Here is a 21,318-nt window from a genome sequence, read left to right as displayed (position 1 = left end):
CCACAAACAAGATCACCCAGGCCCCTTTGGACATCAACACGTCCCAATCTCACAATTTAAGAAATACTCTGCATTTCTGTTTTTCCTACCAAAGTGGATAATTTCACACAGTTTTCCACATTATATTCCATCTGCCATGTTGAGACTGGGCTTTGCTAGGTAGAGGTGCCATGACAATGCTAGTTTTTGTTGTTGATTGACAGATTCCTACCCTTGTCCAACAACACCCTGCAATCTGAGAGCTAAAGCAATTTGGGTTAATTTGAAAGAGGAAGTTGATGAGCGAGTTGCAATTTAATGAATTTAGACAGATTCAGTGAGCAAGCCTTTGAAATCCAAATCCATTATATTGAATAAATCAGTGAGAAATTTAACGGAATTCTTTCTTTGAGCTTGTTGTAAACTATGATTCTGTTCTTTCATAGTTATATGTGGCCCTGCGGTGGATACAGTTTTCTATGGTGGTTTTGAGGTTAGTTTTTAAGAAATATTTTAACATTATTACCCATCCAATTTGCTACTCTCTTTCCCCTGAAGATGTGATTTCTTTCCAGGCTTCTCACGATAGCAACCCTCCCACTAGTCAGTGCCCAGAACTGAGGAAACTGATTTAGGATGAATGGTAAAAGTGATATGCTGGGGCAGCACGGCGGTACAGTGTTAGCACTACTGCCTTCGGCGCTGAGCACCCGGGTTCGATCCTGGTCCTGGGTCACTGTCCATGTGGAGTTTACACATTCTCCCCGTGTCTGCGTGGGTTTCACTCACACAACCCAAAGAGATGCAGGGTAGGTGAATTGATCACGCCAAATTGCCCTTTAATTAGAAAAAATAATTGGGTACTCTAAATTTATGAAAAAAAGAGAAAAAAAAGTGAAATGAATAAGAACTTTTTTATTCAAGCTTTCTGCCTGAGAGTGTGGAGGGAGATTGACTTTCAAAATGATATTGGACAATTGTCTGAGGGAAAACAGATTTTCGGGGATGCGGGGGAAGGAAAGGGGAGTGGGACTAGCTGAGCTCCTCTTGCTCTACATCTGACACGGGCATGACGGGCCAAATGGCCTCTTATGAGTCTGGACAATCAGTAGGCTATTCAACACTGGAGGCCACAGAAGAGTATTCAGGATCTGAACTGTGGTTATTTTCTTTCCTCTTTTCCTAAACCACAGGCATTAAGATCTGATACAGCAAACCTACTGCTGTATTGATCAGAAAACCTACAGCACAGAAGGATACCGTTCAGTCCAATGCCTTTGTCTGTGACACACATGATCAAACCCAGGACTTCCCTGGTCTTTATGACTGTGTTCCATAGGGGTCAGCACTTCCATATTGGTCAGCACTATCTCCACGATAGTCCTCAATACCAGAGCCACGCAAGGTTGCATACTTAGCCCTGTACTATACAACCTATACACAATACACACGACTGTGTGGCATAATTTGGCTCCAACTCCATCTATAATAATCTTTATTAGTGTCACAAGTAGGCTTACATTAGCACTGCAATGAAGTTACTATGAAAATCCCCTAGTCGCCACACTTCGGCGCCTGTTCGGGTACACAGAAGGAGAATTCAGAACGTCCAATTCACATAACAAGCACGTCTTTCGGGACTTGTGGGAGGAAACCAGAGCACCTGGAGAAAACCCACTCAGGCACGGGGCGAACATGCAGACACCGCACAGACAGTGACTCAAGCCGGGAGTCAAACCTGGGACCCTAAAGCTGTGAAGCAACAGTGCTAGCCATTGTGCTACCATGTAGCCCTGCACGTTTGCTGATGACGTGACTGTAGTGGGTCGGATCTCGAACAACAATGGATCAGAGTACAGGAGGGAGATAGGGAACCTAGTGGCGTGGTGTAACGGCAACAATCTCTCCCTCAATGTTAATGAAAGCTTTTTTAAAAATAAATTTAGAGTACCCAATTATATTTTTCCAATTAAGAGGCAATTTAGCGTGGCCAATTCACCTACCCTGCACATCTTTGGGTTGTGGGGGCGAAACCCACGCAAACACGAGGAGAATGTGCAAACTCCACACGGACAGTGATCCAGAGCTGGGATCGAACCTAGGACCTCGGCATAGGTAGTGCTCAGTAGAAAAGATGTGTGAAGAGATCAGATCAGTCCATAAGAGGGTCATTCAGGAGTCTGGTAACGGTGGGGAAGAAGCTGTTTTTGAATCTGTCAGTGCGTGTTCTCAGACTTTTATATCTCCTGCCCGATGGAAGAAGTTGGAAGAGTGGAAAACACGGGTGGGAGGGGTCTTTGATTATGCTGCCTGCATTCCCCAGGCAGCGGGAGATGTAGACAGTCAGTGGATGGGAGGCAGGTTTGCGTGATGTGCTGGGCTGTGTTCACGACTCTCTGTAGTTTCTTACGGCCTTGGGCTGAGCAGTTACCATACCAGGCTGTGATGCAGCCCGATAGGATGCTTTCTATGGTGCATCTGTAAAAGTTGGCAAGAGTCAATGCGGACACGCCAAATTTCCTTAGTTTCTTGAGACAAGTATAGGCGCTGTAGTGCTTTCTTGGTCGTGGCGATGACCAGGACAGATTGTTGGTGATGTGCACACCTAAAAATTTGTAGCCGTCAACCATCTCCACCTCGACACCATTGAAGCTGACAGGGGTGTGTACAATATTTTGTTTCCTGAAGTCAATGACCAGCTCTTTAGCTTTGCTGACATTGGGCAGACGGTGGTTAGCACTGCTGCTTCATGGGGTGCCTAGGACCCAGGTTCAATCCTGACCCCGGGTCACTGTCCGTGTGGAGTTTGCACATTCTCCCCGTGTTCTGCATGGGTCTCACCCCCCCCCCCCCCCCCCCCCCCCACAACCCAAAGCTCTCCCTGGTCGGTGGATTGGCCACACTAAATTGCCCCTTAATTGGAAAAAAAAAAGAATTGGGTACTCTAAATTTATTTTTTAAAATGCCTTAATTGCTGGCCTCAGACAGAGGAACATCTCAGCCAAACTTGAACCTCGCTTAAAATACAAGCAAAATACAGCAGATGCTGGAAATCTGAAATAATAAGGAAGAGTGCTAAAAAACCTCAGCAAGTCTGACAGCATCTGTGGGCAAGAGCAACAGATCCTAATCTTCATTTGCCATCAGGGGAGGAGATTCACATCTGTGGTCCCCCAGAGGCACGTTCTCGAGTTCAGCAAAGGTCCAGTGGTTCTCTTCACAGATCAGGAAATAGTTGTGGATAGATATTTATATAAAATTTCTCCAATCAGGGTCTAGATGATCAATATTTAGGTTTATTTGTTAATTGCGGTTCCAATATTAGAGAACCAGTTTCTCTCTGACTCTCTCGTATGACAGTTTCACCCTGTTTCCCTCTCTTGGGCTTAACCATCCTAGATTCATTCTCTTTTCTCTTGTTGTTCTTTCTCTCTACCGAGCTTTCATGCTCTCCTTTTATTTCCTCTTTACATTGCAAACTGACTTTGTTCCCCCGTTTCACTCTCTCTGGATTGATTTTTATGCTGTGTGTTTTTTTTCCCTCTCTCTCACACACAGTATTGTCGGTTCAGGCTCCATCATTGGCTATGCAGCATTGCAGCAGCTGGCAAGGCACCCAGAGGTAAGGACACGGTTACAATTCCCTGGGTCATTCAAGTCCCTCCAATTCCTGAGTAACCAGCCAGAGAGCAAAGAAAGCAAACTTTCTCTTGCAACCACTACCACACAACAGCCCCCCCCCCCCCCCCCCCCCCCCCCCCCCCAAGAGTGTGAAATCATTCTGGCAGAGTGGTCAAAGGATGTAGGCCGGACTGCAGGACTTCATTTAAATAGACATTGTTTACAGACCGGTCTGTCCACGGCCGAGCCAGATTGGGAGTCGATGATAACAATTAGAAGCAGCTAACCTGTCTGGTGCTCCAACTTTCGAACCCAGAATAACTGTTTCGAAGTTTAGAATTGGTATTACCGCAAAGTCAGTGTTAACTGGATTCATGTTCTTTGGTGAAGTTAAAACTAAGACACAGCGGCTTTGTTTTGTTGGAGAGTTTATTTATGTAGTTCACAGTCAATACTACCCCCCCAACTCTCCCCCACCCCCTCCCCCCCACCCCCCCACCCCACCCCCACCCCCACCCCCCCACCCCCCCCCCCCACACCCACCCCCCCACCCCCCCACCCCCCCACCCCCCCCCACCCCCCCCAACCCCCCACCCCCCCCCCCAACCCCTCAACCCCCCCCCACCCCCCCACCCCACCCCCCCCCCCCACCCCACCCCCCCACCCCCCCACCCCCCCACCCCCCTCCACCCTCCTCCACCCTCCTCCACCCTCCACCCTCCAACAGTGTCCCAGCTATCCCCGTAAATAACTGTCTCCTGTTTAACAATGTAATTCCCGTTAAGCTGTGACAATGTAATTAATAAGACACTGACAATCAGGTCACCTAAGGTGACTGTTCCAAATGACCCCATTTTGCATTTGGCCGTACCTTCAGCTCCTGACCTAACAGTGGGACTTCTACCAGCTTCCTTTCAACAATCCAGCAATTAAAAGGTATGATAATGGAAAAACTAAACTCAACAGGTTGATAACATCTGTGGAATGAGAAAGAGAGTTAACGCTTCAAGTCCAATATGACTTTTCCTCGCAACTCTCACCCACACTCTTTACCTGTGGACTGGAAAGTGGTCAGCCGCCACCTTCAATCAATAAATCAGGAACAGGTGTCCTTGAAGGTGGGAAGTAAAGAGCCCACTGCGTTGGAGGGAGCTTTATCAAGAACAGCTATAATTTTGTTTTGATTAGCAAGCTGTGGGTTACTGATCCAGAGTCCTTGGTTTTTTTACAGATCCGCCCATTGTTTTACCTGAGTCTATCTGACCTGATGCTGGCGGTTTGCTGGCTGATTGGCGTCTTGCTCTATGGGGAGTTCTTCAGTGCTCAGAGAATTGCCTGCTACAACCTCCAGGTGTTAGGACAGGTAAGCAGCCTCAAGGGTGGGGGAGGAGGAGAGAGGGAGAAAGGGAAAAATACAAACAAGAGGCAGGAGTAGGTTATCCAGTCCCCCGAGCCTGCTCCGCCATTCAATAAGATCATGGCTTATCTGGTTGTAGCTTCAAATCTACACTCTGCTACCTCCTATAACTTTCATCCACCCCACCCTGTTTACAAATAAACTATCCACCTTTGCCTTAAAAATATTCAAAGATTCTGCTTCCACCACCTTTTCAGGAAGAGAGTTGACTCACAACCCCCTGAGAGAACATTCTTTTACTTCATCTTCCTTTTTAAATGGGCGACCCATTATTTTTAAACTAATTCGAGATTCGCCCACAAGAGGAAACATCCTCTCCACATCCACTCTGCCAGGACCCCTCAGGATCTGATATGTTTCAAATAAAGTCACCTTTTACTACTCTCCAGCGGATACAACCCCTGCCTGTCCTCATAAGTCAACCTACCCCATTCCACGTATTAGTCTAGTAAACCTTTTCTAAACTGCTTCCAATGCATTTACGCTTTTCCTTAAATAAGGTAACCAGTACTCCAGATGTGGTCCCTCTAGTGCCCTGGAAAAGCAAAGCCGCAACTTCATGAGGGAAGCTAGTTACAAAAGGAGTGCTAAAATTCCCATAAAGTGTGCCAGAGGGAATTTTCATCCTCATTAAAGTGATTGAAATCATCACGTTTGCATTTTCTTACTTCCTAATCTTCTCCACACCAAACTGTTTCTGGGGTATAGTCCCAAGTTTATTCTCTAGCACCTCAGCTAAGTGGCAGTTCTTGTGTAAACCTGGACAACCGTGTATCCACAGGATAGTAGTTGCACCCCAGCCAAGCCAAAGCCATCCTCACCCAATTGCCAGACTGACACTTCCCGGTGCGTGTTCCTGCATAATGATCAGGAGCAGGAACCCTGGAGGATTTTCTCCGCCCTAATGCAATTATATCAAATATACCAGTCACCGCAGCTGAGATCAGACTTTATTATTGAATGCAGAGATCCATTGAACTCCAACATACTTTCTATTGGGCCAGCGGAATGCAAGTTCAGAACTGCACTTCCTCACAGCCCATGTTCCCGATCTGGACCCCACCTCTCCAGACTGATGGAGCACAAAGCAACAGTGGGGCCATTAGCCCAGCCAGATCCACACCTCAAAGAACACAAATCATGGAATCTTGGAACTAACCTGGGGGAAGGACAGTAGATTGGATAGGGAGGAGGGAAAGTTTATACGAATTATAAAACTGAAATTATTTTCAACATTCATGGATAGACCTGCAAACAACTGTGCAGTTTCCAGGGAAATACTTGTGAATAAAATAGCAATTGAGGTAGAAGGTGGACAGTACACCCATTGGCACAGCGGCTGATAGGGGGCAGTATAAGTAGGGGACAAGGACAGGAGGAAACAGGTTCAGCTGTGAAACTGCTGCAGATATATATTGGATTGAGCGCCATGCCATCTCTTTCCTTTTGGCATCTGGCAGCACGAGATTGGGCCTGGGCTAATTCCTGTGCTGCCACTTCCCCCAATTTTCCTGGTTCCTGGAGCGCATACTCTTGCTGAGGCACAGCTCGCAGGGCACCAGCACTCCCAATGCACCAACCAAATGGCCATCTTCGGGTGTCAACCAAATCAGCTATTCAACCATAATTGGAACAATTAGGGAGGAGGGTTGAGGTGCTGTCAGACCCAGTGGATCAAGCCTCTGGCATCCAGTGTCCAAGTTGCCAATCCAAGGAAGTGATCCAAGGAATGTGTACTCCCTAAAACTGCCTCTGCTACACATAACTACATAGAACATACAGCACAGAAGCAGGAGCCCTGTCCCTGAAGGACCATGCTGGTGTTTGTATTTCATATGAAACTTCCCCCACTCCACCTAATGTAACCCTATTGACAAAATAGTTTCTCCCTTATTTGCTTTTCTAGTTTCTGGTTGCCCTCTGGGTGAAAGAGTTTTTCTTCAATTCCCTGTTGGTTTTATTAACGACTATTTTATATTTGATGTCAGTTCATTTTGGTTTCCCCCACACATGGAAACATCAACACCAGAAGTTTCACTATCAAATGTGCCACCAGGCAATAAAGAAATAAATGATGTTGCAGTAATGCTGCATGGTCTGTATTGCAGGTGCTATATATGTCGTCTTTTTGCTACACCCTAAATTATACCTGGTGTCTGTATAGAGATCTGAGATCGAGGGTTCACACAATAGTGAACGATACGTCTTGCTTGGTGAGTGTTTCTTCAAATCGCAATGGTTAAGAACAGGGAATCATTCTTCCCTCACCCCCACCCTATTTGAAATGTATCATTTATACTTGATGTTTATCATTTTAAGATGAACTTCTATAGATGGGCTTTGAGCTGTTGACTCTCCCCTCCTCTCGCAGAGCACTGCCTTACACATTGGTACCTCACCCCAATTTATGATCACTACAGTATTTACCTGTATCTCAGTTACATTTAATGTTACAATAGCAGGTGTGACAGGAACAGTTTGCTCCTGCAAAGTAGCAGGGGATGTGCTTTTGTTATTTCCCTGCCCTCCTCTCCTGAAGCCATGGATTTGTTTCTCTTGGGCACTTGCACTGTCTCTGATGAATATCCAGTGAATGTATCGTGTTGGCCATTCAACTGTGAAAGAAGCTGCATCCAATTCTTTTTTTAAATTTAGAGTAGCCAATTCCTTTTTTTCCCAATTACGGGGCAATTTAGCATGGCCAATTCACCTACCCTGCACATCTTTTTGGGTTGTGGGAGTGAGACCCACGCAGACATGGGGTGAATATGTAAACTCCACACGGACAGTGACCCGGGGCGGGATTGAACCCGAGTCTTCGGCGCCATGAGACAGCAGTGCTAACCACTGCGCCACCGTGCTGGCCTAGCTGCATCCAATTCTGACCCTGCTTTACTCAGATATCCACAGTCATGCATTTTTCCAGCAGGGTGTCACTGCACACTGGTGATCAGGAGCAGGAACCCTGATTAAATTTCTCGTCCTCTCACCCAGGGGCCCTTTTAAGATTATTGTAGTTGCCCTAATGCCAGCGCAGGCAGAAATCAAATTGACACTTTCCCAGTCCGTGTGGCACTGTATGTAGGAACATAAGAAATCGGAGCAGGAGTAGGCCATTCAACCCTTAGAGTCTGCATCACCATTCATGGGTTGATCTTCCCATAACAGGCAATGCCCAATCAAGGGAAAATAATCCTGCCTTGCCATAGCTGTCTGGACTGTCATGCGAGTGTCCCTTTAAGAAATGTTTTTGTCTTATCACATGGCTTCAGCGATGTCACTGTGTGGGTGGAGCTGGGCTGTGGCTCTGGTTTTACTTTAGCTTTGAGTTTGGAACTGGTTTTGAACTACACAGGTTGAATAATTGTTTCTCTATCTTCATTTTAAAAGCTATTTCCAGACTGCTTGATAACTTAAAAGAGATAATTGCTTTCTGGAAGGGATTCAAACCTGCTGTTTGGAAAGGGGAACAAGTGTATCAATAACAAGTCTTATACCAGTAAGAATGCCGTGTGCTGGGCCATATCTTTAAAAGGGTTTTTTGGATGTACTTGGATTTTGTTATTGAATTGGAACAGTTAAGGGGGAATTCGTTAAGGGTTATACATAGATTACTGTAGCTGTGTGGGGACTTTGTTTGTGGTTGATAAAAATTCTTACTGTGTATTTATACAAATGTTAACTAACTTCGTAGAATAAAGCTTATTTTTTGATTAAAAGTGCCTAAGAACTCTGTTGAATAACAGCTGAAAGGCAAGCTCTTGTGCTCATCCCAGCCAAATTCAATAAACAGTTGTAGGTCAGGTGAACTCCATGATATACTTTGGAGTTTTCTAAACCCTGGCCCACAACAGGACAACATGATTAACAGTTACTATTCTTACTCTTATGGTTTTTATGTTGAAATTTCACTTCTTGTACTTCGAACATTTCAAAAATAATACTTGTTCACAAATTTGACACTTGACTGATCTTACTTGGTTGATATTCTGTGGCTCTGAATTTTTTATTTTCATTCTGTTTCGAGAAGATAACTGAAAATAGTGGAGTCAGCAGGATGGTAATAATCTTATCCAGGTAAATATGGATAATTTATTCTTTTTTTTTGCTTGTTGTTCTTGCCTTTTAACAATACTGATTGTGGGCTGTGGATCCATAGTTTCAGCCACCTCACTAACGGAGCTTTTCTCTGTTTGTGAATCCACAGGTGTGAGGGGTGTCCCAGCCAACCCCTCAGTCTGGTTCTCAGCAGGTGCACAATTTTAGCCAGAAGTCACTGACTCCATTATCTCCTCTCGGGCTGAGGAAGCTCTCAATAAAGCATCTGGGAATCTTTGGGCTTTATAATCATAGAATCCCGACAGCAGAAGGAGGACGTTTGGCCAACTGAGTCTGCACTGTCCCTTCGAAAGAGCACTCTACCCATGTTCACTCACCCATCCACCCAGCCCTAACCCCGAAACATTACCCACATGTCCCTGGACACTGAGGGGCCATTTTATCATGGCCAATCTACCTAACCCGGGGCACCCGGAGGAAACCCACACAGACAAGGGGAGAAGGTACAAACTCCACACACACAGTCACCGAGTTTGGAATTGAACCCGGGACCCTGGTGCTGTGATGCAACAATGCTAACCACTGTGCCACCGTGCTGCCCCAAACAGAGCCTTGGAGGACCAAAGTAAGGAAGCTATGATCAACCTCCATGTAAAACACTGGGCACTATTTAACGGCCGGGTTGTGTCCTGAGCGGATCCAGTGCGTTGGTTAAATAGCGGGAGAGGCCAAAATCAGGATCCTTGCCGGGCGCGAGGATCGGTTTGTGATTAACCGGCCCACTCCCCCTGGTGGGTACCGGATTCTGCCCAAACGTACCGAGACCCAACTGACAACCTATTAAGACCAATCTCCATCCCATCAGCAAGATGCAAGTCCAATCTAACGGCCTCCCGGGAACTAATTGGGTCCACAGCGAGAGAACGCACAGGTGCCATTTAGCATTGGTCCACACAAATGTGGACCAGGTGTAACAGCACCTGGGGGGTCCCCAGGCCACTGGAGACCCTTAGGTGGTCTGGGACAGGGCAGAGTGTTACCCTGGCTTTCCCTCTGGCACCTGGGCACCCTGGCATTGCCAAGATGTCTGGGTGGCACTGCTTGGGTGCCACTGCCAAGGGCCACGGCCTGAGGGAGGCCATGCCCATGAAAGGGGAGATGGAAGGGGGTTATGAATAGCGGGGCGGATGAAGGGTGGGTATGAAGGGTACTCCTGAAGTGTCTATCTAAACGTTTTGTGGGGGTGAAATGTGGGGGTCCTGAAAGAGGGGGCCAAAAGGGATCTGTGGGGAGGCCTGAAAAGGGCGGCCCTCAGCCCCCCCATAATGGGGTGTCCTCACTTGGGGAAGATGCCCATGTGTGTGTGGGGGAGGTGACATTGTCCGTAAGTGGGGGGCCCTCAACACTTAGAGATCGGGGCATCCTTTCAAAATGGCGGCCCGACCTCTGAGGAGCCGGCCTCGCTGACGGTTTCAGCTTCCTACTGCTGAAAAAAATTCTAAGGGCGGGCTCGACCAGCATAGAACTCCCCAAGCCTAAAATATCTAAATGTGGATAAATGCTGGTATGGATCTCACTGATAAATCTGACAACCCTGCCAAATTCACCAAAAAGTACACTTAAATTATGCCCACGTTTTCAGCCTCGTCTGAAGCATAGGATCAGGTTTCGACACCTCACTTTAGGAAGGACGTGGAGGCTTTGGAGACAGTGCAGAAATTATTCACGAGAATGGTTCTGGGTTAGGGAGACCTCAGTTATGCTCAGAAATTGGAGAAGATTGGGGTAATTCTCCTTCTGGAAGAGAAAGCTGAGAGGAGTTTTGTGTTCAAAAATCATGAGACACCAGGAAGGTAGACAGGGAAAAAGTGTTCCTCCATTTGGGGCCTCACGGTAGCATGGTGGTTAGCATCAATGCTTCACAGCTCCAGGGTCCCAGGTTCGATTCCCGGCTGGGTCACTGTCTGTGTGGAGTCTGCACGTCCTCCCCATGTGTGCGTGGGTTTCCTCCGGGTGCTCCGGTTTCCTCCCACAGTCCAAAGATGTGCAGGTTAGGTGGATTGGCCATGCTAAATTGCCCGTAGTGTAAGGTTAATGGGGGGATTGTTGGGTTACGGGTATACGGGTTACGTGGGTTTAAGTGGGGTGATCATTGCTCGGCACAACATCGAGGGCTGAAGGGCCTGTTCTGTGCTGTACTGTTCTATGTTCTATACGCTCGAGAACCAGGCAACACTGACCGACTTCAACCCTTAGTTGAAGGGTCAGTTACGAGGGGACACAAGTTCAAAGTGAGGGGCAGGAGGTTTAGGGGGGATTTGAGGGGAAACCTTTTTACCCAGAGAGTGGTGACGGTCTGAAATACACTGCCTGGGAGGGTGGTAGAGGCGGGATGCCTCACATCCTTTAAAAAGTACCTGGATGAGTGTGGTACAGTAGTATGGCTAGAGAAATCATATTACTGGAGAACCAGGCTGCCATTGGTACAGCAGCCTCGCTGCCCATTGGCCCAGGCACGTCATGTGCCTCTCTGCCAATTGGTTGTGGCTGGTCATGTGACTCCCCGCCGATTGGCTGAGGTTGGTAGCTCCGCCTACAAGGCAGGGTATAAGAGCTCGTGTTGGCTGGCAGTCAGCCTTTCTCTGTACGACCACTGCCTGGCTCACATCTAGCGTATTAAAGCCTGTTGTTTGGAACTTCACTACGACTCGAGTCCAATTGATGGTGCATCAATGAGTACTTGGCACGTCATAACATTCAAGGCTATGGGATAAGTGCCGGTAAGTGGGATTAGACGGGCAGGTCAGGGCCTTTCATGTGTTGAAGGGCCTCTTCTGCACTGTACTATTCTGTGATTCTTGTATTGTACCCCATACTATGATTCTAATTCAGCCAGAATCAGCTATGCACTGTTTGGGGTCAGCTAAGTTACTGCAAATTGGGGATTAAATCGGAAACCCTGATCTATTCCTTTTTACCTCTAGTCTTGAATAACGTGCTCTTGGCTGATCTTCCACCTTCATCCTCCGTAAACTTGACCTTGACACCCCCCCCCCCCCCCCCCCCCCCCTGTTGTGTATAAAATGATGTTCAACATTTCATCCACTAGATGGAACTGGAGGTTTAATTTTCATGTAATCATTGAAATCCTGGATGCAGAGAGGGGTGGGGGGTGGGGTGTGTGTGTGTGTGTATGGAAATCACATCCAGCTGTTCTCACAGCAGCAAATGAAACATCTGCTTCAGGATGCCGTGGGGTCAAGGGTTGACCTGGTTTTTGAGCAGGGTGCAAATTTCAAAGCCATGAACTTATTACATAAAGTAGGCGTTTGTTCCTGAAATGTTTGTTTCTCTTGTTGAGTACATTAAAAAAATTTTTTTCGAGTACCCAATTATTTTTTTCCAATTAAGGGGCAATTTAGCGTTGCCAATCCACCTAGCCTGCACATCTTTGGATTGTGGGTGTGAAACCCACGCAAACACGGGGAGAATGTGCAAACTCCACACAGACAGTGACCCAGGGCTGGGATTCAAACCTGGGTTCTCAGCGCTGTAGGCAGCAATGCTAACCACTGTGCCACCTTGCTGCCCCCTCTTGTTGAGTGCATGATCATTATTAAAGATATTGGGATTAACATTAAATCATTAACCCTACCTCCCCTGCCATGTCACTTTCAATTTCACACTTGGGGTAGGTGGCAGAACCAACTGGGCGCTTGAGCAATTTCTGCAAAGAATTCACGGAGATTGTTGACTCCCAGTTGGAATTGAATTAAAACTACCCAATGCATATTTTTGTTTGGACACAGAGGCAGATAAGGAAAGAGCTTTTAATCTTATTAACACTGTACAGATTTTCTCTTGCAGTTTGATTCCTGTCTTACTGATGGTGCCAGTATTTTGTGCTGGAAACGAATACTCTTGTTACAGTAACCTCAGCAATTCGTAAGTAATATTTATCTCACCACAGTCGCCTGCGGTATTGGTTTTTTAATGTTTTTATTAGAGTTTCTTTCTTTTCATACACAACGAAGATCAACATAAACAATCTGTACACACCAGTTACAAACTTACCAATGCCCCGTGTGTGAATTAGCTTCCTTACCCCAACTCCCCCTATTTCCCACGTCACCAACAATCTGTCCTGGTCCACCCATGTCGACACTATGACCATGACAGCACATTAGCGCCTATACTTCCTCAGGAAACTAATGGAATTCGGCGTGTCCGCATTGACTTTTACCAGTTTTTACAGATGCACCATAGAAAGCATCCTATTTGGCTGCATCGCTGCCTGGTATGGTAACTCCTCGGCCCAAGACCGTAAGAAACTACAGAGAGTCCTGAACACAGCCCAGTGCATCACACAAACCTGCCTCCCATCCATTGATTCTGTCTACATCTTGTGCAGCCTGGGGAAAGCGGGCAGCATAATCAAAGACCCCTCCCACCCAGGGTATTCTCTTCCATCGGGCAGGAGGTACAAAAGTCTGAAAACACGCACTAACAGGCTCAAAAACAGCGCCTTCCCCGCTGTTACCAGCCTCCTGAATGGAGTCTGATGGACTGAACTGATCTCTTCGCACATCTTCTCTACTGAGTAGTACTATACTCAGTATGTTCACCCAATGCCTGCACCTATGTATACACATTGAGCATTTGTGCATTTATGCATGTTCTATGTTATTTTCATGCAAAGAGCAATCTGTGTGGACTGTATGCAGAACAATACTTTTCACTGTACCTCGGTACACGTGACAATAATTCAAATTCATCTCCGAGAAGAACCTGCTCATTTGTCTTCTGGTTCGCTGTGTTCTGTGTACCACTTTCAGCTGCATTAGGCTTAGCCGTGCACATATGGAGGTGGGGTTCGACACCTGTGGGTATGATTTTGTCTCGGTACCTGTGGGTATGAACAAAGAACAAAGAAAAGTACAGCACAGGAACGGGCCCTTCGGCCCTCCAAGCCTGCGCCGACCATGCTGCCCGTCTAAACGAAAATCTTCTACACTTCCTGGGTCCGTATCCCTCTATTCCCATCCTATTCCTTATTTGTCGAGATGCCCCTTAAACGTCACTATCGTCCCTGCTTCCACCACTTCCTCCGGCAGCGAGTTCCAGGCACCCACTACCCTCTGTGTAAAAAAAACTTACCTCGTACATCTCCTCTAAACCTTGCCCCTCGCACCTTAAACCTATGCCCCCAAGTAATTGACCCCTCTACCCTGGGAAAAAGCCTCTGACTATCCACTCTGTCTATGCCCCTCATAATTTTGTAGACCTCTATCAGGCCGCCTCTCAACCCCCTTCATTCCAATGAGAACAAACCAAGTTTATTCAACCTCTCCTAATAGCTAATTAAGCAGAGGGCAGCAGAGCAGAGCTACTGATCAGCTGTTCTGGGGAAATTTGCATACGTGCAGTGCAGTCAGCCTAATTTGAAGGTGTACCTGCGAAGGAGACCCGAGGAGTTTGAGTGAAGGCAAGCATCCAGCAGAGGGCAGCAGAGCAGAGCTACTGATCAGCTGTTCTGGGGAAATTTGCATATGTGCAGTGCGGTCAGCCTAATTTGAAGGTGGTTTGTGGAGGGGCTGTTGTCAAGTGACAGTTAAACCCGAAACACTTAGTCAGTGTTTCCCACCGTACCTCCTCCTCTAACCAAAAAAAAACCACGGTTGTTGGGAAGTGGGAGCAGGGGCCTGTCGTGAAGGTGAGTGAGTGCCTTTAAATTTGCTTACCTTTTAGCGGGAGCAGGGTTTGAGGGAATATCAGGTAAGCTCTTCCTTTCTTTTTCTTTTTCTTGTTTTTTTTTTAAAATCTAGAGGTGATGTCAGGGAAGGCAGTACAATGCTCCTGCTGCAGAATGTTTGAGGTGAGGGACACCGTCAGTGTCCCTGCTGATTTCATCTGTGGGTAGTGCACCCAACTCCAGCTCCTCAAAAACCGTGTTAGGGACCTGGAGCTTGAGCTGGATGAACTTCGGATCATTCAGGAGGCAGAGGGGGTCATAGATAGAAGCTTCAGGGAGGTAGTTACACCAAAGACTGGAGATAGATGGGTAACTGTAAGAGGGACTGGGAAGAAGCAGTCAGTGCAGGGACCCACTGCGGTCGTTCCCCTGAGTAACAAGTATACCGTTTTGGATACTTGTGGGGGGGACGACTTACCAGGGGTAAGCCATGGGGTACGGGCCTCTGGTATGGAGTCTGTCCCTGTTGCTCAGAAGGGAAGGGGGAAAGGAGTAGAACATTAGTAATTGGGGACTCAATAGTCAGGGGCACAGATAGGAGATTTTGTGGGAGCGAGAGAGACTCACGTTTGGTATGTTGCCTCCCAGGTGCAAGGGTACGTGATGTCTCAGATTGTGTTTTCCGGGTCCTTAAGGGGGAGGGGGAGCAGCCCCAAGTTGTAGTCCACATTGGCACTAACGACATAGGTAGGAAAGGGGATAAGGATGTCAGGCAGGCCTTTAGGGAGCTAGGATGGAAGCTCAGAGCGAGAACAAACAGAGTTGTTGCCCGTGCCACGTGATAGCGAGACGAGGAATAGGGAGAGAGAGTAATTAAACACGTGGCTACAGGGATGGTGCAGGCGGGAGGGATTCAGATTTCTGGATAACTGGGGCTCTTTCTGGGGAAGGTGGGACCTCTATAGACAGGATGGTCTACATCTGAACCTGAGGGGCACCAATATCCTGGGGGGGGGGGGGGGATTTGTTAGTGCTCTTTGGGGGGGTTTAAACTAATTCAGTAGGGGCATGGGAACCTGGATTGTAGTTTTGGGGTACGGGAGATTGAGAGTACAGAGGTCAGGAGCACAGATTTGACTTCGCAGGAGGGTGCCAGTGTTCAGGTAGGTGGTTTGAAGTGTGTCTACTTCAATGCCAGGAGTATACGAAATAAGGTAGGGGAACTGGCAGCATGGGTTGGTACCTGGGACTTCGATGTTGTGGCCATTTCAGAGACATGGATAGAGCAGGGACAGGAATGGTTGTTGCAGGTTCCGGGGTTTAGGTGTTTTAGTAAGCTCAGAGAAGGGGGCAAAAGAGGGGGAGGTGTGGCGCTGCTAGTCAAGGACAGTATTACGGTGGCGGAAAGGATGCTAGATGGGGACTCTTCTTCCGAGGTAGTATGGGCTGAGGTTAGAAACAGGAAAGGAGAGGTCACCCTGTTGGGAGTTTTCTATAGGCCACCTAATAGTTCTAGGGATGTAGAGGAAAGGATGGCGAAGATGATTCTGGAAATGAGCGAAAGTAGCAGGGTAGTTGTTATGGGAGACTTTAACTTTCCAAATATTGACTGGAAAAGATATAGTTCGAGTACATTAGATGGGTCGTTCTTTGTACAATGTGTGCAGGAGGGTTTCCTGACACAATATGTTGACAGGCCAACAAGAGGCAAGGCCACATTGGATTTGGTTTTGGGTAATGAACCAGGCCAGGTGTTAGATCTGGAGGTAGGTGAGCACTTTGGAAACAGTGACCACAATTCGGTGATCTTTACATTAGTGATGGAAAGGGATAAGTATACCCCGCAGGGCAAGAGTTATAGCTGGGGGAAGGGCAATTATGATGCCATTAGACATGACTTAGGATGTGTAGGTTGGAGAAGTAGGCTGCAAGGGTTGGGCACACTGGATATGTGGAGCTTGTTCAAGGAACAGCTATTGCGTGTTCTTGATAAGTATGTACCAGTCAGGCAGGGAGGAAGGGGTAGAGCGAGGGAACCGTGGTTTACCAAAGAAGTGGAATCTCTTGTTAAGAGGAAGAAGGAGGCCTATGTGAAGATGAGGCATGAAGTTTCAGTTGGGGCGCTTGATAGTTACAAGGAAGCGAGGAAGGATCTAAAGAGAGAGCTAAGACGAGCAAGGAGGGGACATGAGACGTCTTTGGCAGGTAGGATCAAGGAAAACCCAAAAGCTTTCTATAGGTATGTCAGGAATGAAAGAATGACTAGGGTAAGAGTAGGGCCAGTCAAGGACAGTGGTGGGAAGTTGTGTGTGGAGGCTGAGGAGATAAGTGAGATACTAAATGAATACTTTTTGTCAGTATTCACTCAGGAAAAAGATAATGTTGTGGAGGAGAATGCTGAGACCCAGGCTATTAGAATAGATGGCATTGAGGTGCGTAGGGAAGAAGTGTTGGCAATTCTGGACAAGGTGAAAATAGATAAGTCCCCGGGGCCTGATGGGATTTATCCTAGGATTCTCTGGGAAGCCAGGGAAGAGATTGCTGAGCCTTTGGCTTTGATTTTTATGTCATCATTGGCTACAGGAATAGTGCCAGAGGACTGGAGGATAGCAAATGTGGTCCCTTTGTTCAAGAAGGGGAGTAGAGATAACCCCGGTAACTATAGGCTGGTGAGCCTAACGTCTGTGGTGGGTAAAGTCTTGGAGAGGATTATAAGAGATACGATTTATAATCATCTAGATAGGAATAATATGATTAGGGATAGTCAGCATGGTTTTGTGAAGGGTAGGTCATGCCTCACAAACCTTATCGAGTTCTTTAAGAAGGTGACTGAACAGGTAGACGAGGGTAGAGCAGTTGATGTGGTGTATATGGATTTCAGTAAAGCGTTTGATAAGGTTCCCCACGGTCGGCTATTGCAGAAAATACGGAGGCTGGGGATTGAGGGTGATTTAGAGATGTGGATCAGAAATTGGCTAGTTGAAAGAAGACAGAGGGTGGTGGTTGATAGGAAATGTTCAGAATGGAGTTCAGTTACGAGTGGCGTACCACAAGGATCTGTTCTGGGGCCGTTGCTGTTTGTCATTTTTATAAATGACCTAGAGGAGGGCACAGAAGGTTGGGTGAGTAAATTTGCAGACGACACTAAAGTCGGTGGAGTTGTAGACAGTGCGGAAGGATGTTGCAGGTTACAGAGGGACATAGATAAGCTGCAGAGCTTGTTGTATTTTATATTTTCCCCGCGTCTTGACTGTGATAGAGAAATACAAACATGATTCATTAGGTAAGCAAAACTGAACTTTATTTCCGAATTAGAACTGACTGCTAGCAGTAACGGCTGAGACTTTTGAAGTCGGAAGGCAGTCAGTACAAACTGCTGAGTCCGTCTCAAGTCTGCGATATTACAGAAGAATAAGGCGATTTTTATACATTATAGGATCAAGATAACATGAATACAGCTTGGTCAGGAATTTGATTGAAAGTAAAACATAAGTAATAATCGTTACAATGGCGTCACCTTGCTGACCTTTAGGGGAGTGGAGTCTCATATCATTATCTTGTCTTTGTTTTAAGAACTGGACAAACTTGTTTACATACAGGCAGAGACAGTTGTTCAGCTTGTTATTTATTGAGACTGCTTCTAGGTTCATGACGAACATTTTGTATCTGTGTCTTAGGTTAAATTCAATTGTACCAAGAAGACTTGACTAGTTTTCCCATCATGCCATTATTTGCTTCACACAATACCACAAGCTGGGCTGAGAGGTGGCAAATGTAGTTTAATGTAGAGAACTGTGAGGTGATTCACTTTGGAAAGAATAACAGGAATGCGGAATATTTGGCTAATGGTAAAATTCTTGGTACAGTAGTGTGGATGAGCAAAGGGATCTTGGTGACCATGTACATAGATCCCTGAAAGTTGCCATCCAGGTTGATAGGGTTGTGAAGAAGGCCTATGGTGTGTTGGCCTTTATTGGTAGAGGGATTGAGTTCCGGAGCCATGAGGTCATGTTGCAGCTGTACAAAACTCTGGTGCGGCCGCATTTGGAGTATTGCGTACATTTCTGGTCGCCTCATTATAGGAAGGATGTGGAAGCTTTGGAACGGGTGCAGAGAAGATTTACCAGGATGTTGCCTGGTATGGAGGGAAAATCTTATGAGGAAAGGCTGATGGACTTGAGGTTGTTTTCGTTAGAGAGAAGAAGGTTAAGAGGTGACTTAATAGAGGCATACAAAATGATCAGAGGGTTAGATAGGGTGGACAGCGAGAGCCTTCTCCCGCGGATGGAGGTGGCTAGCACGAGGGGACATAGCCTTAAATTGAGGGGTAATAGATATAGAACAGAGGTCAGAGGTAGGTTTTTTACACAAAGAGTGGTGAGGCCGTGGAATGCCCTACCTGCAACAGTAGTGAACTCGCCAACATTGAGGGCATTTAAAAGTTTATTGGATAAGCATATGGATGATAATGGCATAGTGTAGGTTAGATGGCCTTTAGTTTTTGACTTCCCATGTCGGTGCAACATCGTGGGCCGAAGGGCCTGTACTGCGCTGTATCGTTCTATGTTCTATGTTCTGATGCCCTCCATACCAGGCAACATCCTGGTAAATCTCTTCTGCACCCTCTCTAAAACCTCCACATCCTTCTGGTAGTGTGGCGACCAGAATTGAACATTATACTCCAAGTGTGGCCTAACTAAGGTTCTCTTCAGCAGCAACATGACTTGCCAATTTTTATACTTCCCGGCCAATGAAGGCAAGCATGCCGTATGCCTTCTTGACTACCTTCTCCACCTGTGTTGCCCCTTTCAGTGACCTGTGGACCTGTACGCCAAGATCTCTCTGACTGTCAATACTCTGAGGGTTCTACCATTCACTATATATTCCCTACCTGCATTAGACCTTCCAAAATGCATTACCTCCACCAGCTCAGGAAAAGAGAGGCGGCCAAGGAGATAGGTAAAGTAAAGAGTAGAGACAAAAATACTGTCCTGGACCCAGGGGGGTGAACGAGGTGTTTAAGGACTTACTTAGTAAATTATATGAGTCAGAGACCCCGGCTGGGGTGGAGGGGTTGAGGCAGTTTTGTGGATCAGTTGAGGTTCCTGAGGGTGGAGGAGGACCTGGTGGAGGGCTGGAAGCCCCAATTGTGATTGAGGAAATAATCAAGGGGCTGGAGGTAATGCAGTCGGGCAAGGCCCCGGGGCCTGACAGCTACCTGGTGGAATTCTAGAAGAAGTTTTCAGAGATATTGAGCCCATTGCTGGTGAGGACATTTAACGAAGCAAGAGAGAAGGGCGTCCTCCCCCCCCAACAATGTCGCAGGCCTCGATTTCATTGATCCTGAAACGGGATAAGGATCCGGAGCAATGCGAGTCATACAGGCCAATTTCTCTACTGAATGTGGATGCCTAACTGCTGGCTAAGGGGGTGATAGGGGAAGACCAGACGGGATGTGTAAAGGGCAGGCAACTGAAGGCCAATGTTCAAAAGCTTCTAAATGTTATTATGATGCCCTCAGAAGGAGAGGAGGCAGAGGTGGTGGTAACGATGGATGCGGAGAAGGCTTTTGATCAGGTGGAGTGGAATTACTTGTGGGAGGCACTGGGAAGGTTTGGGTTTGGTGAGGCTTTATTGACTGGGTGCGGTTGCTCTATCAGGCACCAGTAGCGAGTGTGTTTATGAACCGGCTGAGGTCGGGGTATTTTAAACCACACCGAGGGACGAGGCAAGGGTGCCCCCTCTCCCCTTTACTGTTTACTCTGGCCATAGAGCCATTGGCCATGGAGTTAAGAGCCTCTAGGAAAGGGCAGGTTCGGGGGCGGGGGGGGGGGGAATGGTTTTAGGTATTTGCAGGTACAAGACTTCCTGAGAAAGCAGGTTCTGGCCTTCCCGCTGCTGCCGCCATGGAGGATACAGGACAGAGTAGTCTCCAGTACCTGGGTGGGAGAGGGGAAGGTATCAGATATTTACCAGGAGCTGTTGGAGGCGGAGGAAACTCCGGTTGAGGAGCTTAAGGGCAAGTGGGGGATGAGCTAGGAGGAGAGATAGAGGTGGGGCTATGGGTGGATGCCCTAATCAGGGATAATACCTCCTCATCATGCGCCAGGCTTAGCCTGATATAATTTAAGATAGTTCACCGGGCACACATGACAGCGGCGAGGATGAGTAAGTTCTTTGTGGTTGAGGATAGGTGTGCGAGGTGCGCAGGAACTCAGCAAATCATGTCCACATGTTTTGGGCATGCCTGAAGCTTAGAGGTTTTGGCACGGTTTTGCTAAGGCAATGTCCACGGTACTAAAACACGGGTGGTGCCGAGTCTGGAGTTGGCGATCTTTGGAGTGTCGGAAGATCCGGGAGTTCAGTGGGCGAAAGAGGCTGACGTCTTGGCCTTTGCCTCCCTGGTAGCCCGGAGACAGATCTTGTTAATGTGAAAGGACTCAAAGCCCCCGAGTGTAGAGACCTGGGTTAGTGACATGGCTGGGTTTCTCAGTCTCGAGAAAAAAAAGTTCGCCTTAAGAGGATCAAGGTTAGGGTTCTCTCGGAGGTG

At 47.2% G+C, this 21,318-nt stretch overlaps 1 protein-coding gene across 2 annotated transcripts in view; it reads left to right on the top strand.

Moving 5' to 3' along the window:
• The window catches only part of tmem116 (transmembrane protein 116), a 70,237-nt gene that overhangs the window by 13,151 nt on the left and 35,768 nt on the right, over positions 1–21,318 (top strand). Inside the window, exons 2-7 of one of the 2 annotated variants that reach the window (XM_038773983.1) lie at positions 426–472; positions 3,538–3,601; positions 4,832–4,963; positions 7,126–7,230; positions 9,048–9,094; positions 12,944–13,021. In XM_038773983.1, coding sequence (XP_038629911.1) covers positions 426–472; positions 3,538–3,601; positions 4,832–4,963; positions 7,126–7,230; positions 9,048–9,094; positions 12,944–13,021 — 473 coding nt within the window. The remainder of the gene's footprint in view (positions 1–425; positions 473–3,537; positions 3,602–4,831; positions 4,964–7,125; positions 7,231–9,047; positions 9,095–12,943; positions 13,022–21,318) is intronic. The other variant, XM_038774047.1, reaches the window with a different exon arrangement.

The sequence above is a fragment of the Scyliorhinus canicula genome, chromosome 1 (genome assembly GCF_902713615.1).
Source record: "Scyliorhinus canicula chromosome 1, sScyCan1.1, whole genome shotgun sequence".
Classification (NCBI taxonomy): domain Eukaryota; kingdom Metazoa; phylum Chordata; class Chondrichthyes; order Carcharhiniformes; family Scyliorhinidae; genus Scyliorhinus; species Scyliorhinus canicula.
Note: the sequence above shows the minus strand (reverse complement) of the source record. Positions and strands in the feature narration are given on the sequence as shown.